Here is a 27,248-nt window from a genome sequence, read left to right on the forward strand (position 1 = left end):
TCTGCTTCTCCCTCTCCCTCTCCCCCTGCTCATGCTGTCAAATAAATAAATAAAATCTTGAAAAAAAAAAAAAAAGAAAATGCACCGAGCATTACCTCAGCAGATTGAGATTTGGTGGTAAGGGTGCAGAACCACCTTCTATTTTATATACTTCAATACTATTCAACCCTAAATAGTTATACTTCCATAATAATTTTTAAAATGGACACCAATGGTAACGATCTTATAGGTCATTCACTTTTCACAGCTCTGTTCACCACAGTTAGCTACTAGAATCAGAGAAATAAATCTGAGTAATAAAGGACTTTGAACTCTAACACCTAGTGAACCTGAATTTGACACTTGATGAGAGGGTAAGTCCAGTGAGGTTAAGTGCAGACGTTTTAGTAATTATAACTAGTGTATAGTTGAATCTTGTTTTTTAATCCAATCTGACAAAATCTTTGTCTTTTTAAAAAATTTTTATTTATTATTTATTTTTTTCCCCTAGGCAAAGAACTTTATTAACCTTGTTTCAAACTTTATTCCCAGGTTTCTTCAGCTTAATTAGCTGCAAAGAATGAATTGTGTGTAAGTAAAAACTGAAAAGAGGTGCAGTGTCCAAGGGGCTTGGGCTTAAAAATAATAGAGATCTAGGGCGCCTGGGTGGCTCAGTTGGTTAAGCGACTGCCTTCGGCTCAGGTCATGATCCTGGAGTCCCGGGATCGAGTCCCGCATCGGGCTCCCTGCTCGGCAGGGAGTCTGCTTCTCCCTCTGACCCTCCTCCCTCTCATGCTCTCTGTCTCTCATTCTCTCTCTCAAATAAATAAATAAAATCTTTAAAAAAAAAAAAAAAAAAAAAAATAATAGAGATCTAGATTTTATCAGATCCATGAACAAAGTTTTAAAAAGCAGTCATAATATAAAATAGCAGCTCCCAGTAACTTCTTCAGGTTTTATCTTCTTCAGAAGTTGACTCAATTCAGTTTGCTTCATTCTCGGAAGCTTCATCAAAATTCTCCACAAGATCTGGAACTTCATCCTCCTCCTCCTCTCCGGTAGCAAGTGGTGCTTTTCCACCCACAGATTGTTTGGGCAGAGCTTCAGCCAGTCTTCTTAAACTAGTCAGACTGCCTGCATCGAGTTGGTTTAAGATACTGGGTGGCATTTCTGTCAGCTGCTCTGTCTCAGCGTGGCCGGGAATGGTGAAAGCGTTCGCGGCCAGCGATGCCTGAACTTCGGGGTTGTTAAGGTGGATCACTGGTCCTTGGTTTGTGAACCTATTCACCTCTTCAATACCACAGATATTGTTTAGCCCTAACTTCTTTAAGGAGAACTGAAGTTTTTTATCATCTGCTGTAGCCGTTCTGTGAACCACCTTCTTCTTTCGGCAAGCAGTTCCTTTCCCACCAGTGCGCACTTGTGCTTGCAGTTTGGCGAGTTTCTCCTGGTTCATGATAGTTTCTTTCATCTTGTTGGAGCGTAAATGGGACCTCACGGGGGAATAGGGTTGGCGCTCAGGAGGTCTCCGGCGGACCAGCTGAGATTAGGTGCACACACGCGGGGACCCAAGACGGCAGCCAAAATCTTTGTCTTTTAAAGTGTTTACATTTAATGTAATTGCTTATAGGTTGGGTTTAAGTACTATTGTGCTATTTGTTTACTTCTATGACTACAGAAAAGTGATATTTAAATTTAAGCCAGGATTTATCTTCAACTTCAGTCTATTCCTAGTATCAGTCATCCCAATAAACAAAGCAAGTTGCTAGGTGGCCAGAGAGAGTGTTTCTCAGGTTGTACTCTTAGTGGATTATTGGGGGGGCAGTGAGAGGAGCTGGATCTGAGGCTCTACCTCAACAGGTGCAATTCCACGTTTGTCGCGTGTATTAGGAACTCTATGAAAGACGATGGAAACAGGATCCTTTGGTTTCAAAGCTGGAATTCTAAAGTCTTTTCAGTGACTTTAATATCCCCAAGCAAGAACACAGACTGCAAACTGAGGCTGACCACCCCTGAGCCAGGTTCTAGGCAATGCCCCAACTCTGGACAGTTTAAGAGCTAAAAATAACGAAGATTCCCTTGGCCTCAGGAACTGGGAGAACAGCTGAGTCTTCAAGAAGCTAAACTGGGAAAGGGCAGAGGTAACACACTGAGGAATCCCGTGCAAGTCTTGACACTGGAAACAGCAAATCTAAGTTTAAAACAGGCAGCTTTCCATCCCAGGGTCACTGCTGGCTCCAGATGTATATATACTGACTGGAAATCACTTTCTGGATTAAACTCCCTCCCCACCCCCAGAGGAGTAGGCTACATTTCTATCGCTAGTACAGATGTAAAAGCATTCTTTAGTTTTCCAAACTGAAGTGGGCATCACAACATAGCTATTCATTTTGTAGTGTTTAAGTCCAAAGCAGACTAGCACTACTTTCTGCTTCTTTCCAGGAGAAACTCATTCTCCTAAGACAGGATGCGTGTTTTTTTTCTTTTTAAGATTTACTTGGCAGAGAGAGACACAGCAAGAGAGGGAACACAAGCAGGGGGAGTGGGAGAGGGAGAAGCAGGCTTCCCGCCCGAGGAGGGAGCCCGATGTGGAGTTTGATCCCAGGACCTTGGGATCATGACCCGAGCCAAAGGCAGAGGCTTAATGACTGAACCACCCAGGCGCCCCTAGGATGTGCTTTCATTATTACATTCTGTAGCCCTCTAGGCTAATGGGACCCATTAGTCAGACTAACTCTATACTGTGATTTGATATAAAAGCAACACAGAATAGAATCAGAGATAGGAATAAAAGGGCAGTCACAAGAGAAACTAGCTGGGGCGCCTGGGTGGCTGTCAGTTAAGCATCTGCCTTCCGCTCAGGTCATGGTTCCGGGATCGATCGCATCAGGCTCCCTGCTCAGCAGTGAGTCTGCTTCTCCCTCTCCCTCTGCCTACTTGTGTTTGTTCTTTCTCTATCTCAATCTCTCATATAAACAAATAAAATCTTAAAAAAAAACCAAAACTAGCCAATGGAGGCGCGAGTTGGGGAATAAAAGCTTCCAACTTCACAAGGATCTTACCCTAAGGGACTGCAAAGCTTAGCAGTTTGGGGTAAATCCCAGCTCTGCCACTTACTGGCTATGTGAATCTGGGTGAATCACTTAACATCTAAACCATTTCTAATTTGTAAAATAATCTGTCGAACCTACCCACTTCACTGGTTATTGTGAGAATGAAGTTAGAGCCGGAAAGGGGCTATCGTTTTCCACAATGGGAAGGTAGGAAAGTAATAGGCCTAAACGGCAGCCGAAGTTCACTTTAAAAAGACTCCAAGATCAAATACTTTAAATACAAGCTAGACATGAAATTGAGAGCTATTTCAGGTGAAATCACCCTTAAATCCTTCATTTCCTGTGAGACTTGGTCACATACCTTAAGAATGTCTTTACTCATCCCCTCCTATTTACCAGAACTCCACTTTAATTTGGACCTAGTTTCCAGTCTGGATTGTTCCAAAAGCCTTTTAGGGGTTTGGCCTTCCTAACTGCCAGACTTTTTATCAAAAACAACCAACCAACCAACCCTCATAAAAACAACTTCCTCAAAATTTTCTCTGACATAACCCATGCCTAAAGGGTAAGGTCTGAATTTCTTACCTTGGCATACAAAGCCATTCACAACCCGAATTACATTGATTTTCTCAGTCATTTACTTGTCAATCCCAACCCTCCAATCTAACACACTGGGGTCTTTTTCCAAGCCCTCACACCTTCATCATGCTTTTCCCTCTTCAATCTGCAAGGCTTAGCTAAAATATTACCTCTTTAGTAAAGCCTACCCAGTTCCCCAAAATGATTTCTTTCTTCAGTCTCCATTACATTGATCACTTAATCTTTAACAGAGCACTTGTTTACACCTGCCTTTCCCAACAGACATACTCTTCTACCTACTCCATTGCTACTGCTTAGAGTAGCTGTAGGATAAGACACTTGAAGAGCACTTTGTACAACAGTAAGGTGTAAGAGATTACACTATTACTCTACTGATCTAAAGGAGAAATGGGAAGACTGAAGCCCCTTTTCTTTTTACCAGTTCAAACTCCTGTTGGACTTTGAACTGGTAAAAGTTCAAAGTTTTGACCTGTTGTAGCCATTATATGAAAGATGATCAGGGTTTTCAGTTATGCAATCAATCAGTCACAAGGATGGAAGGTACAGCATATGCAATATAGTCAATGGTACTGTAATAAATGGTGATAGATGGTACCTACACTTGTGAACATACAGCATAACATGGAGAGCTGCTGAATCACTATGTTGTATACCTGAAACGCAGATAACATTGTATGTCAACTATACTTCCATAAAAAAATTTTAAGAAGAAAAAAAGGAAAGACAACCAGCTTGTACAACGGCTTTAAAAAAGAATGAGTGGCCCACCCGAGTAAATGTAACACATGAGAAACCACAAGATGTCTTAACAGTTAAAAGAGTATGTATAAAAAGTTTTACTTTTTTCTGTAATTTTTAATATAAGACATCTATAAAGTTTTAGATAAACAGTGAATTTGATCCTGTTAGGAACAAAATATGGCATAATTCCAGAAACAAGAAGGTACCTTTTTTTTTTTTTTTTTTGCATTTAGGCTTTTCAGTCACTATGCAATGATTATCGATTCGCCAAGGACAGTAACAGTCAGATACTGAAGAAAAGGAGATATGAGAAACATCTTTTATTTTTTTCTAAAGAGGTGAAAATAAGTAAGATTTCTTATATTTTTCACTCGTAAGATTTTTTAAACTCTTAAAAATGCAATTTCCTCTTTTCAAAGCACATGCCATCTTAAAAAAAAAAATCTTAGCAATGTACATTTGCACTCAAAGAAAAACATGCAGCGCCATTGTCTTCTGACAAAATTCTGCATAAAAAAACCCCACGCAACTTTCTGCAAATATGTTCCCTCTTAATCATTTAGGGACTCCAAACCACAAACATTCAGTGCAACATTTATTGTTTCTTATTTCCGTAGGAAACACAGGACCAATGATGTCTTCTGACTATAACTGTTTCCTGATGGTTGAGCAACAGTCTCCTTCTGCTTTACTTTAAAGTACTCTCTTAACTTGCTGATGTAAGGTACAACTAGAATTCAGTACAGCTTGAGGATCCAAGTGGAGGATGGAGGAGAAATACTTAAGGTGTACCCTGTGCCATAAACTTAGGAAAAAAATTTACAAAGAAAAAAAAAAAAACCTCAGATTTTATCAATGCACCCTTTTAAAAAGTTTTTTTTTTTAATTTCTGAAAGCAGCTTAATGTGAATCAAAAGCAGTTCCTGAGTAACTGCAGTAAACAGTGTCTCTTTAAAATATATATGTGTATATGTATATATGTGTATATATACGTATACATATATATATACACCTGCAACTTAGCTCATTTTGGTTCTGCCTTAATTTACCTCCCCAGCTTTGAGTTTAGTCACAGTTCCTTTCCTTTCAGTTCACAATGTGCAAGTACAACAGCACCAGCTCCGAGAGTTGGCATGGGGCAGATGTTTGTCACTTCTGGGTGATCATTGGCATGTCTCAGGCCAGGTTTCCAGAGTCACTGCAGGTCACAGTTCTCTTAATTTCACAGAGCCTGCGAGAGCCACAGATACTTCACGTTTTCTTCATCAGACGCCGCGACTGCCACTTGTGGAGCTTGTTGTAGGCCGTCTGCAGCATCTCTTCTATGTGACTTACCAACTGAAAAACAGAGCCAGACACTTAAGCAATAACTGGCCAAAGGCTGGGGAAGCTAATGCTTCTGATCCAGATCTGGCACATACTTCAGAGTGCAGTTTCCAGAGTGCAGTTTCCAAGCTCAGTTGTATTACCCCCGTGAGGCAACCTGTAAACCCTCTGTGAAGGTATTTTCAGACACAATTTGTATAAAAGGTAAGAGATGGTGGGACAGCGGCTGGAAATTCGCCTGCTCTGTCTGGGTTGGAGCGTCTTCCCTGTCATTAACCAGCAAAAGGACAACATGGAAGTTGAAACTGGGCTCTAGGCCTCAGTTTCTTCTGTCAAACGAAGGAGGTGTACTAAACTGATGATTTCTAGATTTAAACATTAGTCTGTCAACTAAGGCCAGTATGGTGGCATCAACATTTTATAGAATTTGTGAAAAAATGCCTTACTCTCCTGAAGATTCTGATGTAGGTCTGGGATGAGATCTTGAATCTCTGATGTTCAAAAGCTCCTGTAGCTAATTCTGCTGCATAGCCAATCTTGTGAAGCACTTTCCTAAATTTTTATTTTATTATTTTTTAAATTTATTTATTTGACAGAGAGACACAGCAAGAGATGGAACAAAAGCAGGGGGAGTGGGAGAGGGAGAAGCAGGCTTCCCGTGGAGCAGGGAGCCCGATGTGGGGCTCAATCCCAGGACCCCGGATCATGACCTGAACCGAAGGCAGACGCCTAACGACTGAGCCACCCAGGCGCCCCCCCCCCTTTTTAAAGATTTTATTTAGCAGTTTCCTAAGTTTTTAATGGAGTTTTCCAGCTCCAATGTTATGGAATTTCAATTTAACTCAGTAGATTAAAGAAAATCTAAATGGTGTTAATGCTTCACATAAGTACTATGTCATACCTTAGGTAAGGACTACATATCTTGAGTAGCAAAGGATTTTACTCTTGTCATGGATATAACTAGCAGTCAACAGGAACACAATGATCTAAGTTGCTAATGACTCCTAAAGGAGAATGTCTTCAGAGTATGTTTCTTTGGAGATGGACAGTGTTTATGTGGTTGAAGTACAGTCTTGTAAAGTCTGCAAGTCAGTTCTGGCAGTATGTGGTTAGGGACAGGAAGTCCTAAATCCTTTTAGCATGTCAATGACTTAGATCCAGCCTGAGATAGAATTAAAAAAACAAAACACTCTTATTTACCCCATCTGTTACCATTATTGGGGGATGGGGTATTATGTTATTTAGTTCTGTCTGGAAAGTATATAAAAATCATTTATTTTGCTTGATGGGCACAGTGGTTCCATAGTGACAATTAGAAGAGATGAATGCCATATCCTCGTGTAAGGTGGTACAGGCATACCTTGTTTTATTATGCAACATTTTATCGTGCTTTTCAGTGTATTTTTTTTTTTTTACAAACTGAAGGTTTGTGACAACACTGCACTGATCAAGTCTATCAGTGCCATTTTCTCAGCAGCATTTGCTCATTCTGTGTCACATTTTGGTAATTCTTGCAACATTTTAAACTTTTTCATTATTATATTGTTATGGTCACCTGTACCCAGTGTGACTTTGATGTTTCTGCCATTGTTCTGGGGCACCGCAAATCATGCCTGTAAGACGGTGAACTTAATCGGTAACTGTGTTCTGACTGCTCCACTAACTGGCTGTTCCCCCCATCTCTCCCTCTCCTTAGGACTCCCCATTCACTGACACACAATACTGAAACTAGGCCAATTAATAACCCTACAATGGCCTTTAAGTGTTCAAGTGAAAGAAGAGTCACACATCTCACACTTTAAATCAAAAGCTAGACATGATGAAGCTTAGTGAGGAAGGTGTGTTGAAAGCTGAGACAGGCTGAAAGCTAAGCTTCCCTGTGCCAGTTAGCCAAGTTGTGAATGCAAAGGAAAAGTTCTTGAAAAAAACTGTTATTCCAGTGAACATATGAATGAATGGTAAGAAAGCAAAACAGCCTTATTGCTGATAGGAAGTTTTAGTGGTCTGGATAGAAGCTCCCATCAGCCACAACATTCCCTTTAGCCAAAGACTAATGTAGAGGAAGGCCCTAACTCTCTTCAGTTCTATGAAGGCTGAGAGAAGTGAAGAAGCTGCAGAAGAAAAGTCCGAAGCCAGCAGAAGTTGAGTCACGAGGTTTAAGGAAAGAAGCAGTCTCCATAATAGAAAAGTGCAAGGTGAAGCAGCAAGTGCTGATGTATAAGGTGTGGCGAGTTATCCAGAAGATCTAGCTAAGTTAATGAAGGCAGTAGCTACACTAACCAACAGCTTTTCAATATAGACAAAACAGCCTTCTACTGGAAGATGCCATCTAGGACTTTCATAGCTAGAGAGAAGTCAATGCTAGGCTTCAAAACTTCAAAGGACAGGCTGATTGCTTTATTAGGAGTTAATGCAGTTGGTGACTTAAGTTTTAGCCAATGCTCACTTACCATTCAATTATCCTACGGCTGTTAAGAATTATGCTAAATCTCTTCTATCTGTGCTCTATAAATGGAACAAAACCTGGATGAGATAGCACATCTGTTTATAACATGGTTTAGTGAATATTAAGCCCACTATTGAGACCTACTCAGAAAGATTCCTTTCAAAATATTACTGCTCACTGACAATGCACCTGGTCACCCAAGAGCTCTGATGGAGATGTACAAGATGAATGTTGTTTTCATGCCTGCTAACCCAATATTCATTCTGTAGCCCATGAGTTAAGGAGTAATTTTGACTTCTAAGTCTTATTATTTAAGAAATACAATTCTCCTAAGGCTACAAATGCCATAGACAGGGATTCCTCTGAGGCATCTAGGCAAAGTAAAATGAAAACCTTCTGGAATGGATTCACCATTCTAGGTGCCATTAAGAATATTCATGATTCATGGGAAGAGGTAAAAATATCAACATTAACAGGAATTTGGAAGAAGCTGATTCCAACCTTCATGGTTAATTTTGAATGGTTCAAGACTTCAGTGGAAGAAGTAACGGCAGGGTGGTGGAAAAAGCAAGAGAAGTAGAATGAGAAGTGGAGCCTGAACGTGACTGAATGGCTGCCATCTCATAATAAAACTTGGAAGGGATGAGTTGTTTCTCAGGGCTGAGCAAAGAAAGTAGTTTCTTGAGATGGAATCTACTCCTGGTGAAGATGCTGTGAAGACTGTTGAGAAATGACAACAGGGCATTTAGAATATTACATAAGCTTAGTTGGTAAAGCAGCAGCGGGGTTTGAGAGGACTGATTCCTGAAGAAGTCCTAATATGGATGAGATACTAACACACAGTATTGCATGCCACAGAGAAATTGTTCATGAAAGGAATAGTCAATTGATGCAGCAAACTTCACTGTTGTCTTATTTTAAGATTTTGCCACAGCCACCCCAACCTTCAGCAGCCACCAACACAGACGTAAGACCCTTCACCAGCAAAAGATTATGACTCTCTGAAAACTCAGGTGGATAGCAATTTTAACCATGAAGTATTTTTTAATTAAGGGATGTAGAAGAGTGACTCAGTCGGTTGCGTGTCTGTCTTCGGCTCAGGTTGTGATCTCGGGGTCCTGGGATCAAGCCCCACATGGGGCTCCCTGCTTCTCCCTCTCCTCCCTGCTTGTGCTCTCTCTCACGCTCTCTCAAATAAATAAATATAATCTTAAAAAAAAAAAGATATACAATGTTTTTTAAGATGTAATGTTACTTCACACTTAACAGACTATAGGAGAGTGTAAACCTAACTTTTACATGCACTGGGAAACAGAAAAATTCATTTGAATCACTTTATTGCAGTGATCTGGAGCCAAACCTGCAACATCTTTGAGGTAATGCATGCACATGGCCTCAGAATCCTTTTTACCACAGTGCTCCAGGCAGTTACAATCAAGAAGGCACATGAACTGAAACCTATGTGTTGTCCTTGCTCTCATGTAGGAAGGTATTTCAAGCTTCTTTCCTGATTGTCAAGTATTACTGTTATATTTTGAGAAAAACCACTTGGAACATTTAGGGAATAAACACCAAAAACCTTACTGGTGAAGAATTTTCAGCTTTCAATTGTAGAACTCCCCCTTTTGAGTAATCTACTTACTGAAATACTAAATCCTAAATTTGTATATACTCTTCCTTCCCCGTCATCTCAGAGAGGACTGCATAACAGATATAAAAAATGATCTCAATCTCAAGTGGTTGCTCTAGCCTTGCATTAAAAACAATGTTAAAAATCCTGGGCACAAAGTGACACTTTTCACTCACTACCTCACCCACCGCCCTGCCCTGCTGTAAGCAATCAGGGAAGCTGAAGGCAGACCATTAGGCAGCAACTATAAGGTTTACTGTTACAGAGGAGCAATTCTGCCTTTCTTTGCAGGGTTAGGTTTGTGCCTGCTCCTCAGGTTTTCAAAATAGTAATTTTTTAGGAACATATACATAGGTTCTAAATCTATAAAATAAAGTGTGGAGATGATTGGGGCACCTGGCTGGCTCAGTTGGTAGAGCATGCAACTCTTGATGTGGGGTTGAGTTCAAGCCCCACCATGGAGACAGTGTTTTAAGTAAACCAACCAACCAGTCCCATGGAGTTGATTATTATAAATGCTGGGGTTAGTTGTGGCCTTGAAGAGTGCGAAGGAGGGGTAGGCAACTTGATAGGGAATACTTAGGGTCCTGGTTTTGTTCCATTTCTTATGATGATTTGTGGGTAAGTACTTGTTTTATTGTTTTAAAAAGTGTTAGGTATTTTATACACTCTTCTGAACGTATGATACATTTTGCATTTAAAAAATAGTACTCTGAGGGGCACCTGGCTGGCTTAGTTGGAAGAGCATGCCACTCTTGATCTCGGGTCATGAGTGAGAACTCCACACTCGGTGCACAGATTACCAAAAAAAACCAAAAAAAAAAAAGAAAAAAAAGAAAAACCACCCAAAACAAAACAAAAAAAACCCAAACAAAAAACCTAAAAAAAAATTATACTCTGAGCAACAGAAAAAAAAATAAACCCCCCAAATGTATCTACTCATTCACATGAAAACAAAGTTAATTTCATCGTTTTGCAACACAGAGAAAGAAAATCAGGCCAAAGTCACATTGTTGCCTTACATTTGTGCTTAAATACTGTCTCCGGATTTTTTCTTGGAATGGGCAGAGCTTCGTAACTTGAAATCGTTCCAAATTACTTTTCATTTTTACTACCTACAAAAAATGATAGAAATAATAAATTACAGAGAAATTTCAAAGAACCTACAGGGAGCAAGAGAAAAACACACATAGGAAGGTTACTTTTTTTTTTTACTAGATTAATTGGCTTCAGGCAGAGAAGGAAGATCTACCACCACTCAGTGATTCAGGAGCACTTTGGTTCATAATTCATATCCCCCTCAATATTTTTTGTGTATGTGTATAAACGCATTTATTATGTGGTTTTAAAATTTCACTTAACGTGAACATCTTTCAGTCATTAAATACTCGCCTAAGTCATCATTTAAAAATGGATGCACTGTATTTCAATGTATGCACAGCAAATGTTTTTTTTTTTTTTAAAGATTTTTATTTATTTATTTGACAGAGATAGCGAGAGCAGGAACACAAGCAGGGGGAGTGGGAGAGGGAGAAGCAGGCTTCCCACTGAGCAGGGAACCCGACGTGGGGCTCGATCCCAGGACCCTGGGACCATGACCTGAGCCGAAGGCAGACGCTTAGCGACTGAGCCACCCAGGTGCCCTGCAAATGCTTCTTAATTAAATCTCTTCTGGTAGACAAGCCACTTCCACATTTTCTTTCAGAGACAGTGGTAGAGGAACATCTCTATTGCTAAATATTCTTAATTATTTCCTTAGGTTAAATTCCTAAACATTGAATTTCTGGGTCAAAGCATTTTTTAAAAAGGTAGTTAAGAGTAATGGAAGAAAGGACTCTTAGCAACCCGGTCATCACTGATAATTTTAAATTTTCTGTTCTTTTAAAAACCACAGATTTAAAAAATGCTCTTTCACTGTAGTTTTAAAGATAATTTATTTGAATACTAGCGTGTATGAAAATTTCCTTAGGTTTACTGAGCCAGCTTCATTCTTTAGTGAGGTGCCTCTTAAAAGTCTCTTGTCTATTATTTTTAATGGGGTATTTAACCTTTCCTCTTAAGGGTTGTTTAAAAGAGCAATCTATATAGTTAAACTATTATTATCAATACTATATTTTCCCATTTGTCAACTCTCCTTTAATTGGTTAAAAAGGTTTTAGTGTTATTAAACAGCTAGTGCTATATTTGTTGTCAATCTCAGTTTGAATTTCATTACCTCTAAAAAATATACCAAATAATTTTACTGATGTAATTTTTTTGGGTCTCTGTTTTTAATTGCTCCTAGTGGCTTACACCTAGACACAAGTTTTAAGATGTACACTCATAAGTTACAGCACTGGTCTGGATTTCAAGTTTCTTCATCTATAAAATGAGTTTCAATATCTACTCCATTAAGATGCTGTAGGCTTGGGTGCCTGGGTGGCTCAGTTGGTTAAGCGACTGCCTTCGGCTCAGGTCATGATCCTGGAGTCCCGGGATCAAGTCCCATATCGGGCTCCCTGCTTGGCAAGGAGTCTGCTTCTCCCTCTGACCCTACCCCCTCTCATGCTCTCTCTCTCAAATAAATAAAAAATAAAAAATCTTAAAAAAAAAAAAAAAAGATGCTGTAGGCTTAAATTAATGTATGCAAGGAGCTATCCGAGTGTTTAGCACACAGTAAACACTCAATACAATTTTCTAATTTCCAAAATAACAGTTCAAAGTCACACTACCACAGAGCTGGCTGTGTTTGGAATCAACTCTGACCTTTTCTTCTAGGAATGGCGTATTAACAGGAAAGCAGGACCAGAAGTGCCGTAGAAGTTCCCCAACAGCCACATAAAGATGTTTCAATTCAGACTGAATATCATTTGGCACCATCTCTGCAGAAGAAAGAATTGGATAAGAGTTAATTTTCACATATGTACAATCTCTGAAAGAACAACCACAGAATAAATCTGAACATGTGCACTTGGCCAATGCCAAACCAGGATGTGCTATCCTGAGATAAGTTAATGATTTTGTGACTAACAGATCTTAATTTAAATTTAAATTCCCTGAGATTCTGGAGCAATTTTCAGGTTTCCCTTTATTCTAAGAGGTCGGAAAGTAAAAAAGAAAGTAAAAAACAAAGTATTTTAGTATGATACAGGGAGACCAACAATGTACTACTGTTTGTAATATTCAGATAATTATGAAACCTAAGCTCTTGTCTAAACAGATCTCAGGATCTATGTGCATAAAAACAAAAGTTCCAGAAATGCTCCAGAGAAAAACCAACCTAATTACTTTAGCATTGCTCCCAACTCGCTCTTTAGAGCTTACGTAAGTGAGAAAGTGGCCCCGCACGTACGGTTTACGGCTTGCTGAGCGCCCCCCTGCATGAGTGCTCCTCCGGGTGACAGTGTTGTGATTGTACCACTGGCAGCACTACTTGAGAGAACCTGAAAAATAAAGACACACAAAGTGGTTTTCCTCTTCCTGCCATCTTTCTTCCTTCCTATTTCAGTTTTACAGCGTCCATCTTTATTCCTGCATCACAATACATAATTTACAGCAGCCAGAGTGAATGATTTCAGTGTGTACAGAAAGAGAATACCTACCAGGCTTCCAGCAATACTAGGCAAGTCTCTAGATCTCAAAACTCACACTGCTGCCTAGTAGAGCCCTTTCTTAAGCACCAACTCAATTTGTGAACTCCTATCACTGAAGGTAAAACTGAGTTTAAGAAAACACATAAAACAACATGTTAACAACATGCTTGCTGGCAGTTAGTGAAAAAAAAAAAAACCCTCAACAGAGCAGAAATAGATCATTTGTCATTTTTCCAAGGAAGTGAATATACCTAGCCAAAAGGGGAAAAAAATACTCCCCACTAGATCAGTATCAACAGTTAGGAAAATAATTGACCTATCTATTCAGTGACTGCCTAACAAGTGCCAGGCACTGTGGTTACAGAGGAACAAATCATTTGGCGAATAGCTCAAGTGCAGGGTTAGTATGTCTATGGCTTTTCAATGATGTTTTTATAAGTAGAAATCCATGTGTATATGGACTGGATGAAAACAAATTTTCAACTTGCTGTAAGAGTACAGGACATGACAACCATGAGTCAAAGGAACATGGGAACTCATGCTATTCCTATTTCCCTTTGTCAGAAATGTTATGATGTGTCAGAACCAGAAGCTTCAGTGATTGCTGAGTTTGCTGATTAGCCACGGGCTGCACTCAGGTATACACACCCAAGGACAGATAACTTCTTGGGCCTTCCTGTCTCAATTCATGGGTCTCAGATATGAAATCATTTTTGGGATGCAGAGTAGGTGTGGGGAAGAATTTAAGTATCTAAGATTGAACACAGCTTAAAAAAGTTAGGACGGTCTACTTGGGCCCAAGGGCCAGATGTTGGACAATTATATTCCAGAAAGAAATAGTAGTCAAATAATCCCAAATTTATTATGTGTGCATATATATACATACATGTATTTCTCAGCTCTGCCCGTGGAAGGGACAATAACACCAGCAGCAAATGATACCCCAACAGAAATGAGTACACTGCACCCAGGTCTTGGTTTCTTTTCTTTTTTTTTTTTTTAAGGATTTATTTATTTATTCTACACAGAGAGAGAGAATCTGAGGCAGACTCCGTGCTGAGTGAAGAGCCTGATGCGGGGCTCGATCTCGCAACCCTGATACCATGATGCCAGCCAAGAGTGGGATGCTTAACCAACTGAGCCACCCAGGCACCCCCAGATCCTGGTTTCTACATCTACCCAGCACTAAAGAAGATTCTGTGGCTGGGGCAGGGAAAGCATAAGATGAACCCAGAACATCTATCTCACTGTCCCATAAAGTAAGGTACTCAAAAATTGATGAAGCCATCGTCGGAAAGATACAGGAGCCAGCCTGAGGGGCCTGGGAAGGGTCTAATTGCAAAGACGCATGGGTACATTTCTGGGGGGTGACAAAACTGCTTTTTTTACTTGATTGTGTCAGTGGTTACACAACTGTGTATGTTTATTAAAATTTGCAGAAGACTAAAAAAGGTACATTTTACGGTATGTATACCTTGGTTTAACAAAAAAACAGCAACAGTTCATAACCCACAGAATAACGTAAGAACCCATGAATCCATTCTGATATAAATAAATATGTAAGAAGGAAAGGGAAGCTCTTCGTCTTAGCAAAGTGTCAAATGACAAATGTAGGAGGGATGATGGAATCAGAAAATCACCACTTGGGTCACCTGGGTGGCTCAGTCGGTTGGGCGTCCGACTCTTTGACTTCAGCTCAGGTCATGCTTTCTGGGTCGTGAGATCAAGCCCTGTGTCAGGCTCTGTGCTCCGTGTGGAGCCTGCTTAAGATTCTCTCCCTCTGCCCCTCCCATCGCTTGTGCACTTGCTCACTCTCTTGAAAAAAAAAAAAAATAGATAACCATTTAACCACCACTACAGTAATAATTGTTTTTGCTAAGAATCACCACTGGATTCTAAAAAACTAATGGATAAAAGTTTGATAAGAAATATTTACAGTTTTTTTTTTTTTTAAGATTTATTTATTTGACAGAGAGAAACACAGCGAGAAAGGGAACACAAGCAGGGGGAGAGGGAGAGGGAGAAGCAGGCTTCCCCCTGAGCAGGGAACCCAATGCAGGGCTCGATCCCAGGACCCTGGGATCATGACCCGAGCCAAAGGCAGACGCCCAATGACCGAGCCACCCAGGTGCCCGAATATTTACATAGTCTTAAAGTATCTCTCAAGATAACTCATTACAGGGCGCCTAGGTGGCTCAGTTGGTTGAGCGACTGACTGCCTTCAGCTCAGGTCATGATCCTCGAGTCCCAGGATCGAGTCCCACATCGGGCTCCCTGCTCAGCAGGGAATCTGCTTCTACCTCTGACCCTCTTTCCTCTCGTGCTCTCTCTCATTCTCCCTCTCTCAAATAAATAAATAAAATCTCAAAAAAAAAAAAAAATAACTCATTACAAAGGGAAAAAGAGTAACTTTTTGGTGGAGAAACCAGGTAGATACTACCTTACCCAAGTGATCAGAAGTTAGGAAAAATAAATACGCGCCTCCTGATATGATACACTGAGGGACACCTCACTGTGGTATTCCTGCCAAAAACGCATAACGTGAATCTAATCATGAGGAAACATTAGAGAAACTCAAATTAAGGGCATTTTACAAAAAACTGGCTTTTACTCAAATATCAAGATCATGAAAAACAAAGAAAGGTTGAAAAAATGATTCCATCTGAAAGGAGACTAAAAAGACACGAGAACTAAATGCAACTTATGAACCTGACTTAGATGCTGGACCAAAAAGAGTTTTCTTTGCTGTAAGGGACACCGGTGGTACAACTGGTAAAATTTTTTAAGACCTAAAGGTTCGATAATAATGCTCTCTATCAATGTTAACTTATCATTTCTGTAATTATACTGTGTTATTTATGAGAGTATCTTGTTTTAGGAAATACAAACTGAAATACTTCAGAGTTTCTACTCTCAAAATGGGCCAGAAAACTTTTTTTTTTCCAACTTTCTATAAATCTGAGTTTACTTCAAAATAAAAAGTAAAAAATAAGTTACAAATATGTGACAAGCACTACAAGACATGTATGAACTCTGCCTCAGGGTTTACGAAAACAGACACGCCCCCCACCCCAAACTTGTTACTGGGCATGTTGAGAATTGCTTTACAGAGACAATCAAATTTGAGTTGAGTTTTGGATAATTATTAGGTCCTCAGGGGCAGAAACAGGCTAAGGGCATTCTAAGAAGAGAGAAAGCCTGAGCTTTCTCTGTTTTCTAGGTAGTTTACTGTTTTAGGCTGGAGAGCAGACTCTTGATTATGTGTGGAAGGGAATAGTGAAGATATGGCTGGGACTGAAACTGGAGATGTGGATTAGGGCCAGACTGTAAAGGCTCTGGCTCACCAGACAAAGGCATTCACTTACTATTGCAATGAAAGAGGGCAGTAAAAATTTTAAGTTTTAGAACTTAAGTTTTAAAACAGTTTTAAGCTGCAGGGTGATAAGATTAAATTTATGTTTTTAGAAAGCTAACTTGTAGTGGTATTGTGGAAACCTGATCCCGTTTGCCTAAACCAAGAAGTCAAGAAATACTGAAGAACAGACAGAACTTCTTGATCAATTTAAGTACAAATAAGAGGGATGCCTGGGTGGCTCAGTCAGCCAAACGTCTGCCTTTGGCTCAGGTCATGATCCCAGAGTCCTGGGATCGAATCCCGCATAGGGCTCCCTGCTCAGCGGGGAGCCTGCTTCTCCCTCTGCCTGCCGCTCCCCCCCTGCTTGTGCTCTCTTCTCTGACAAATAAATAAATAAAATCTTTAAAAAAAAATAAGTATGAATAAGAACAAGGAAAAATAAAGACTAGACAATAAGCTCAATTTTATATATTCTAGTCTGAGGTCATGCAGAATATCTAGACAGTGATGTCCAAATTTTTTGGAAATCTGGGAAATTTTCCCAATAACACTGTGTATATGGAAGGAAAAAAACTAGCAATCACAAAACTCATCTATTTTTCAATATCATCTTAACTTTAGATACTTCTGGAATATGCCAAATATCTTTTTTTCCCTACCTCTTGGTTTTTTTTTCAATTTACTTGTAAGAAATATGTCTTTAAACCCAATTAAAATAGCTTATATAGTTCAATTTGGTTGTGCTCATAAGCTGAGGAAAGAACTATGGGAATTCTGGGTTTCAAACAGTACGAGTCACCTACCTGAGTTAATTTAGGTGTATAAGCTTCCATTTCTTGCCTAATACTTTGAAAAGAATTAATAATGTCCTGACTTGTTGCATACTGTAGTGACTGGATTGGAGTTGGACCGTGATAATACCTGAAGATTAGCAAAGATGAAATTACTAATCACACAGAATAAACATTTGTCCTTCAAATATTTTAGCAGTCTCCACATCCCCAAAGCAAAAAATAATAATATATTTAAACAGATTTGAGTAAAATAACTTAATTCCTATACGGGCAATAAGAAAATAGCACAGAGAACCACATTTTTATCTTGGCTTTGATCATTTAAGCATCCTTTTCTGAAATGCAAAGTAAATTTTCAAGGAAAAAAGATACTGTATTCTTATGGTAACAAAGGGATTTAAAACTTGAGTGCTATCCTTGCAGAATATACTCTGCAGTGATTTGTGTTATATAACTGTTGTGCCTCAAGTTAATATTGACCAAACTTACCTATCTGACTTCTTGAGGTTTAGTGCAATTGTTTTTATGGAATTATTTTTCCCCAAGTCTTCATATTCAATGGACTCTTGTAACTTTGCCTGTAATTATCAACACAGTACTTTTTATGGTAAGTTTTTCTTACAAAAGTAATGAACATTATTGAAAAAGTACAACTCTGCAGAGGGTAAAATATGAAGCCTTCCCACCATGAACTTCAATTCCTAGAGATGACTACTCTATAACTGGTTGAACTCATTTTCTCACCAACCACTTACAGAGTACCTGTTTTCCTACACTCTGACCATCTTTAAGTATTACTGAACTTCTAGTTTTTAATAGTCTGGCAGGTGAAAATGGTGTATTTTACTATTCTTCCACCAAATAAGTAGGACTAATTTATTATATGTGTTGCAAATACTTTTTCTTCTCATTTGGTGGTGTTTGGTTTTAATTATTCCCTTATTGTTTATTCTTCTGTGGATTAATTATTTGCTTAAGTCTTTGATCCACTTAGTATTTATTTTGGAATAAGGAATCTGAGTTTCTTTTTACTAATCAGTCCTCCCAACACCATTTGTAGAATAATCTGTTGTTTCCCATGGATTCTGAAATACCATGTTTATCATATGTTTATTTAATTCCTCCATGTATTTGGGTTTACTTCTGTACTCTTTATTTTGGTTTTACTAACCTGTTTTCTCTTGTGCTAGTAAAAGACTGCTAAATTTCTACAGCCTATGTTAATTATAAAAGACATAAGAAAGCAGTCTATTTGCTTTGGCCATTTGTGAAAATAATTCTACAATATTTCATCCCTTATGTAGCTATGAAATTCATCTGGTCAACCCTCATCTGTAGCTACCAAGAGTAGGATCAAAACATTTTGGTTATTAAGTATCTCTCAAAAAAGATCAACTTGAAAACTTAGTATTGAAACTGCCCCTATTTGGACAGTTTGACTAGTCCCCTTGTAGTACAGGAAAAGATCTGACCACAGCACAATATTCAGAGTAACACATTCATCAGTCTCCCACTTTAGACTCAGACGAATTTTTTTTTACAACTTTCTCTCCACCTTTCTACCAACTTCAAGGCATACCGAAATCTAATCTTCATTACTTTTCACGTAAGATCAAGTTCATTTCTATCCCTGCTGTTCCTTACCTAAGTCATGTCCCTAACCTAACCTCCCCCGATAACCCAAATCCTATACTTCTGCCAAGGCCTCATTCGGTGACCTCTCATACCTCACTGGAAACTCCATAAAAGTAAGGACTCTATTATTACTTCTGAATCTCTCATTCTATAAAACCCTTCTGCAGAACATACATCAGACTATTTCAAACTATTGATTTGAAAGAATGTCTAGAGTCAGCATTTATTACTGAACATTGTGAAAATTCACACAAACCATGATTTTTGACAACTCCTTAATTACCAAGAATCAAACATACTTAGTGCCACAGTATTGCAAAGAAAAGCATCATTTCCTAGATTTCATCTTAAACTCCTCTCTGTAACTTTCATTTTAGTTTAACTTTTCTTAGAAAAAAAATATTTATTCAACCCATAAATATTTTTTAAAGGAGTGCACTTGTGATATGTAAGTACTGCATCACTAAGTTGTAGGAGCGCCTGGGTGGCTCAGTCAAAGTGGCCGCCTCTGGCTCAGGTAGTGATCTCGGCCTCTCTCTCTCAAATAAATTAATAAAATCTTTTTAAAAAAAAATAAACTGTACACCTGAAAACTAATATTGCACCATATGCTAACTGGAATTTAAATAAAAACTTAATAAGAAAACAAATCTTATTGGCTTTGTTAAAAAAAAAAAATTTTACTCATTTGAGAGTGAGAAAGAAGGCAAGAGCATGAGAAAAGGGGAAGGTTCAGGGGGATAGGGAGAAGCAGACACCCCGCTGAGTGGGGAGCCCAATGTGGGGCTCAATCCCAGGACCCCAGGATCACAGCCTGAGCTGAAGGCAGATGCTTAACCGACTGAGCCACCCAGGTTCCCCTGGCTCTGTTGATTTTAAAAGTATGTATGTGGGGCGCCTGTGACACAGCGAGAGAGGGAACACAAGCAGGAGAGGGAGAAGCAGGCTTCCCGCGGAGCAGGGAGCCCAATGCGGGGCCCGATCCCAGGACCCTGGGATCATGACCTGAGCCGAAGGAAGACGCCCAACGACTGAGCCACCCAGGCGTCCTAAATAAATAAAATCTTAAAAAAAAAATAAAAATAAAAAGAAGTATATGCGCCTTTAGAAACATTAAGTTACTGGAAAATGAACTAAAGTGTAAGACTTATCTTAAAGATAACCATTTAGCATATTCTTTTGAAGGTGTTTTTTAAAAAGTTCATAAGCATTTTTTTACATGTGAAATTGTATCACACAGTCTGTCCTGTGAACTTTTCATTTATTTAATTCATGAATTTTTATTTTCTTTGATTCCTACTATAAATAACACAATTACTATACTTCAAGCTTTATTCTGAAAATCTTTTGTTTTCGTCTTCCCTATAGACACTGAGGGTATGAACTCCTTCATTTTTGTTTCCCACCCCCTAATATTTTCAACAACTCAAAAATGGTTTCTTGGATTTATTTTAAAGAAGACTATTTATTTGAGAGAGAGAGAGTGAGAGAGAGCACAAGGGTGGGGTGAGGAGCAGAGGGAGAAGCAGACTCCCCGCTGAGCAGGGAGCCCGATGTGGGGCTCATGATCCCGGGAGATCATGATCTGAGCCTACGGCAGACGCGCAACCGACTGAGCCACCCAGGTGCCCAATTTCTTGAATTTAATTTTTTATGAATGAAGCTACTGTTATGGTATATGTGAACTCTTTTTAATTCAGTAAGTCATTAATCCTTTTCAAGTTATTCATAGCTGCATCAATCTCCATTGTATGGGCATACCACAGATATTATTACTAGAATGTTTGCTATTTTATTATAATACTGTAATGAGTATTTGTATCTAAATACCTGCACATCTTTTCCTTTTTAAATAACTGTCCAAAATGAAATGCCGTCCCAAAAATGGAATTAAGGGCATAGACCTTTAAAATTTTAATACATATTGCTTGACTGCCCTCTAAGAAAGCTTCATCGTATTTATTTTTATAACTGGGGAGGAACTTGAAAAAACAGAGAGGTAGAGTAGCTTGGCAAAGTTGTAAGGAAAGAAATATGGAAGTAGATAATTCTGTCCATATTCCCCCACAGCCCCAAATGCTTTCTTCGAAATTTAATAAGAACACATTTCTAACTCACAAATGCTAGGTGTAATATGAGGCCCCAATCCTATCTTTTAAAATCATATACACAAACCTTTAGTTTTTCTTCCTGTCATACTGCCTTTGTTGAATACTCTTGCCCAGAACACAAACTGTATGTCAATATGTGTGTATGTGTACATGGGAAGGAAAAAAGAGAACAAAACCAATAAAAACAGTTAATAGACAGGAGTGCATGGAAAGCTGGCTGGCAAGTTAAAACCAAGATTCTTTAAAACGTTCTACAATTTATGCCAAATGCTTAATGTCTTGGCCAGAAGAACGGAGTCATTTGAAGTAATCAAGGATTAACATAAAATTCTAGCCGTTATACAAGGTATCTGGAGAAACCTGAGCTCTAAACCTTCTGAACTTTTTACCCATACCCTTTTGACTGCTGGCTGGAAGCAATCTGCATCTCCAGAATTTCCATCGATGCTGCTGGGCTCACCATTTTGTTCATTTTGTGCTTCTCTTAAAACAAAGGGGGAAAATGTTAAAAACCACAAGCAGAACAACAACACAATTCCATCTGGCTACCTTGAAAAGCCTAGTTATTGCACCTTTGCATGTATACTTAACTGTTTCCTGAGACCTGCTGCCAGGACCATGGCACTGTGATGGTTAAACCTCTTGATGATGGCAGCATTACTATTCTCCTTTATGGATTTAGAATTAGAAGTAGATGGCATGGAAGAAATGCCATAGCCCTGTGAGAAACAATTTGGAAGATTAAAAATCAAAATAAAGTTCTGGTTTTCTTATCCATCATGAGAGACACGCTTAGCTGAAAAAATTCTCTGCATGATAGGACTATATTAATTCTGAGCATTACTCAATTTTTACAGATAAATATTTAAAAAGTTACATACACATAAAAAAGACAATATGCCCCTTCTGCCATCACAAAAATAATCTTAAACCGTGCATTCTGGGGTGCCTCAGTGGCTCAAGTCATGATCCCAGGACCATTGGGATTGAGCCCCGCATCGGGTTCCCTGCTTAACAAGGAGTCTGCTTTTCTCTCTCCCTCTGCCCCACCCCCCTGCTTGTGCTCTTTCTTCCTCTCTCAAATAAATAAAATCTTAAAAAAAAACAAAAACAAAAACTTAAACCGTGCATTTTTTAAAAAAATATTGTAAGTCATCTCTACACCCAATGTGGGGCTCAAACTTAACAACCCTGAGATCAAGAGTTGCATGCTCCAGACTGAGTCAGCCAGGTGCCCCGAATCGTGAATTTTTTTAAAGAAGAGTTTTGGATATAGTTTGCAAAATATTAAATGAAGAAATAGAATACAGTGGAAAAAAAGCATGGACTTTGGAGTCACATAAATATGGATTCAAATTCTGGCTTTATAACTTTTTAAGTATTAGTCTAAGCAAGGGTAGTCAACTTTTCCAAGCTCTGTAAAAAGAGATATTGGAGAAACAGATATTTTCAAACACGTACTGAGTTTGTACTAGGCCTTACAGACAGGAAGTTGTTAAGACCTTGTGCCAAATGAGCCAGAATACTAGTTAGTAGGGTGTTGGGCTGTAAGCCAGTACACATAGTTAAGACTTCTATGTGCTGCATGGGAGGAAGGAGCCAATCCCACTGGAGGAGAGCAGAGGTTAAGTTCAAAAAAGCTTCATGGAGCACCATAAATTGATCAAGTGCTTGCAAGCCAGACATGAAGACAGTAACGTTTCAGGGGAGGAAACTGCTTAAATATAGGTGTACAAACAACATAATGCATATGTGTCATGGCGTTTTTCTGTACTGCAGTTACACCTTGAATGAAGCGTGGGTCAGGGATTGGTGAGACATAAGGCTACAAAGGTAAATGAAAGATTACAGAAAGACTCCTATACCATTCATCCCTTTATCAAATAATTACTGATGCCTTTTATATGCCACATGCAGGGAATAGGCCAGTAAACAAGAGGCACCCTCACAAAACTTATACTCTACTGAGAGAAGATCACTTTTGAAAATAACAAATGGTATGAAGAAAATAAAGAGGGTGGCATGATATAGTGACTGGATGGAGAGGAGGCGCTACTTCAGATAGAGTGGCTAGGGACCGTCTCTCTTGAAGTCGTCTTTGAACAGATGTCTAAAAGATGGGTAGAAGCTAGTTAGGTAGAAGAGGAGGAAGGAGGAATAGCAAGTGCAAAGACCCTGAGGTAGAGAAAGCTTGGAATGGACCTGAAAGAAGGTATCTAGAGCATGAATGAGTGTAAGTGGCCCAAACTGAGGTAGAAGCAGGCAGAGGCCAAATCAAGAAGAGCCTTGTAGGAATTTTGACTTTAAGTTCAATGAGAATCCATCAGTTTTACACAGAAAACTATTATGATCTGGTTTATAACTCTTACTGCTAGGGGAAAGTAACTATAGGAAACAAAAGTGGAAATAGGAGTATCAGTTAGGAAGCTAATGAAAGCAGTAACAAAAATGGCAGTAGCCTAATAATAGTGAGAGGGTGTTAAGTGTGGAGATGGACAGATGTAGACAAATCAGAGATGTATTATACAGGACTTGCTGATAACTGAATGCTGGAGGTGAAGGAAGGGGAGAAATCAAGGAGACTCCCAGGTTTTGGCTTGAGCAACTGAGTACATGGTAATTTTTTTTTTTTTTTAAAGATCTTACTTATTTCAGAGAGAGAGAAAATGTGAGCGTGGGTGCATGCGCATAAGCGGCGGCGGGGGGGGGGGGGCGGGCGGTCAGGCAGAGGGAGGAGAAACAGACTCCCCATGGAGCAGGGAGTCCGACGTGGGGCTCGATCCCAGGACCCTGAGATCATGACCTGAGCTGGAGGTAGACGCTTAAACGACTGAGCCACTGAGGCGTTCCGATGGTAATTTTTTTTTTTTTTGTGACAGGGAAGACCCAGGAAGAAACAGGTTTAAGAGAGGAATAAAAGGCTACATTTTGTACATTTATGCTGTGGTGACTGTGAAGTATCTAAGTGAAGATAGCAAGTAAGCAGGTGGATGTATAATTTTGGAGTTCTGGGGTCAGAGAGACCAGGGCTACCTGGGATTCATCATTACATATTAGTATTTAAAGCAATGGAATGAAGATGACGTATTCAGAAGGTGGCCAAAGGTCGTATCATGGGAGAGTTACAACAACTAGAGGATGATAGAGGAAAAAGAGGCACCAAAGGAAAAACTGAATCACCTAACATTTCTATTAAGGGGATTGGTTATATAAATGTTTACATGTCCATACAATGGAATACTGGGCAGGCACTAAAAACAAATAATAGTAACACCTATTATTTGTTGAACACTCACTGTGTACCACACTCTTCACTCTTGTAGCAATCCTATAAAGTCAACACCTTTTTTGTATTGCATTTTTTCAACTGAGATATAATTGACACATTAATATTTTATAAGTTAAAGGTATAAAATGTGTTAACTTGATATTTATATATTACAATGATTACCCTAAAGCTGACATCTCTGTCATGTCATGTAATTATCATTTCCTGTTTTGTGGTAAGGACGACTAAGATGCAGCAACTCTGAAGTCTGTAATACAGCATTGTTGACTATATGCTGTGCATCAGATCTCTAGAACTTATTTATCTGCTAGTGGCAAGCTGGTACCCTTAACCAACATCTCCTCAATTTTCCTACTCCCTGCTAAGGTCAGTACTATCAACCTCATTTTATAAGAAAACTGGGCTTAGAAATGTTAAAAAAAAATGACAGTCTAAGCCAGGTAGTTTGGTTTTATAGTCTACGTACTTAACTATGGTTTACCTTGAACTGATAGTGATAACAGGCAAAGTGAAGAACAAAGTCACACATGATTATGTGTAATACACCATCATTTCTTTTAAAATTAAAAAATTTGAGTAATCTACACACAAAGTGGGGCTCGAACTCACAATCCCAAGCTCAAGAGTCGCATACTCTTCCAACTGAGCCAGCTAGACACCCCCCAATGTACCATCATTTTTATTTTTATTTATTATATTTTTTAAAAAGATTTTTTATTTATTTATTTGACAGGGAGAGAGTTAGCAAGAGCAGGAACACAAGCAGGCGGAGTGGGGGAGGGAGAAGCAGGCTTCCCGTAGAGCGGGGAGCCTGATGCGGGGCTCGATCCCAGGACCCTGGGATCATGACCTGAGCTGAAGGCAGACGCTCAATGACTGAGCCACCCAGGTGCCCCATTTTTATTTTTTTTAAAAGCACTAATGGGGTGCCTGGGTGCCTCAGTTGGTTAAGCGTCTGACTTCGGCTCACGTCATGATCCCAGAATTCCAGGATCGAGCCCCACATCGGGCTCCCTGCTCAGCAGTGAGTCTGTTTCTTCCTCTCCCTCTGCCTGCTTGTAATCTCTGATCTCTCTCTCAAATAAAATCTTAAAATTAAAAAAAAAAGGCACTAAAATCTTTTCCCCATATTAAGCTATACCTTTAAGCTTCACAAAGCTTCATTTTTTCAGGATGATTAAGGAGGGCCATGTTTTAATATGTTGAAATTTACAAAGGAAGTGCCTGAATGTGGAGAATTACCAAGAAAACTCCATTTCATTAAGGAAACGACTCATCTGGGCACCAAGGATTATTTTCTGCTAAAGACTATAGGTCAAAAGTTTAAACACTGGTTTCCTCACCTCGTGAGTACCATACACTAAAATAAAGGAAAAAGTTTAGAAAAAGACAAGACAGGAAGGTTTAAGCATGTGTATATGGCCAGCAGAAGAGGAGCCAAAACAAAGGTAAGAAAATGAATATCTGAGTGTGAAGAGAATAACTGAGGAAGGCCGGCTCCTAGCTTACAAGTAGGGGCAGGGATGGAATTGAGAGGTAGGGAATCCCTCAATCAAAAGGGATCCCATCTTTCCCCGTGACTGGATACATCTGTAAGTCTGTAGTCACGATGTGGAGGTAGGTGGTGCATACTTGGTGGTCTAGCTGTTGAAACTTACTGGAACTAGTGCGGGGCAAGGGTCATGGGTGTGATCAAAGTCTGACAAACACTGGGCTATGGAAAAATGTTTGTTATCTTTTCTTGGCCTACTGATATTTATCCACATTTCTTTAGATTAATGTCAGAGAATAAAGCTTGACTCACAAATACGTTAAGCCTTCACATTACCTAGAGAAGTACCAATGGGAGAAAAATTCTTTTAAAAAAGTTTTAGCAAGTCATATAGGAATATCAGTTTTTTAAGGCAATTATAATAGCAAACAGTGCTACTGACAAGCACTTCTGATAAATCACTCCAAATAACAAAACTTTATTTTATATTCTCAAAAGTGGAATTATCTACACTGAAAGCAATTTTTAAACTAGCTGAAGACTAGGAAGACTGTTTTATCTCATAAATTCTTTTTAATTAAAATTTGTTTTTTTTGTGGGGTGCCTGGGTGGCTTAGAGTTGGTTAAGTGTCTGATTTTGGTTCAGGTTGTGATCTCGGGGTCCTTGGATTGAGCCCCGCGTCAGGCTCTGTGCTCACTGCGGAGTCTGCTCTTGTCCTTCTTCCTCTCCTTCTGCCCCTCCCCCCACTTGTGCTCTCTCTGTCTCTATTTTTTTTTTTTTTTTTAAGATTTTATTTATTCATCAGAGACAGAGAGAGAGGCAGAGGGAGAAGCAGGCTCCCCACTGAGTAGGGAGCCCGATGCGGGACTCGATCCCAGGACCCCGGGATCATGATGAGCCGAAGGCAGACGCTTAACCATCTGAGCCACCCAGGCGCCCTCTCTCTCTCAATCAAATAAATAAATAAAACCTTAAAAAATATGTATGTTTTTTGTTTTTAGTAGGTTCTATGCCTAGCATGGGGCTCGAACTCACAACCCCTAGATCAAGAATCACATGCTCTACCAACTGAGCCAGCCAGACACCCCTCTCATAAATTCTTTTAATACTACGTACCTCATCTAATGGTTTATCTTCCAAAGCTGTCAAATCAAGTAGTGGGTTTTTCACTCCTAATGAAACCATTGTTTTTAACCCTGGAAAAGCAATGAAATAAAAAGTTGG

The 27,248-nt window shown here is 39.3% G+C and overlaps 1 protein-coding gene and 1 pseudogene across 3 annotated transcripts in view; both read right to left on the reverse strand.

Moving 5' to 3' along the window:
- Positions 1–657: 657 nt before the first annotated feature.
- Positions 658–2,220, reverse strand: LOC118546195 (transcription factor BTF3 pseudogene; annotated as a pseudogene).
- A 2,458-nt stretch (positions 2,221–4,678) lies between these two features.
- The window catches only part of GTF2H1 (general transcription factor IIH subunit 1), a 38,037-nt gene continuing 15,467 nt past the window's right edge, over positions 4,679–27,248 (reverse strand). For 2 of the 3 annotated variants that reach the window (XM_078058327.1, XM_036108844.2), the window contains 9 exons: positions 27,141–27,220; positions 21,834–21,961; positions 21,638–21,725; positions 17,986–18,074; positions 17,506–17,623; positions 13,107–13,197; positions 12,521–12,636; positions 10,798–10,890; positions 4,679–5,711 (listed from right to left, as the gene is read on the reverse strand). In XM_078058327.1, the coding sequence (XP_077914453.1) occupies positions 5,625–5,711; positions 10,798–10,890; positions 12,521–12,636; positions 13,107–13,197; positions 17,506–17,623; positions 17,986–18,074; positions 21,638–21,725; positions 21,834–21,961; positions 27,141–27,220 (890 nt within the window). In that variant the 3' untranslated portion in view covers positions 4,679–5,624. The remainder of the gene's footprint in view (positions 5,712–10,797; positions 10,891–12,520; positions 12,637–13,106; positions 13,198–17,505; positions 17,624–17,985; positions 18,075–21,637; positions 21,726–21,833; positions 21,962–27,140; positions 27,221–27,248) is intronic. The other variant, XM_036108846.2, reaches the window with a different exon arrangement.

Source organism: Halichoerus grypus, chromosome 11, assembly GCF_964656455.1.
Source record: "Halichoerus grypus chromosome 11, mHalGry1.hap1.1, whole genome shotgun sequence".
In the NCBI taxonomy this organism is placed as follows: Eukaryota; Metazoa; Chordata; class Mammalia; order Carnivora; family Phocidae; genus Halichoerus; species Halichoerus grypus.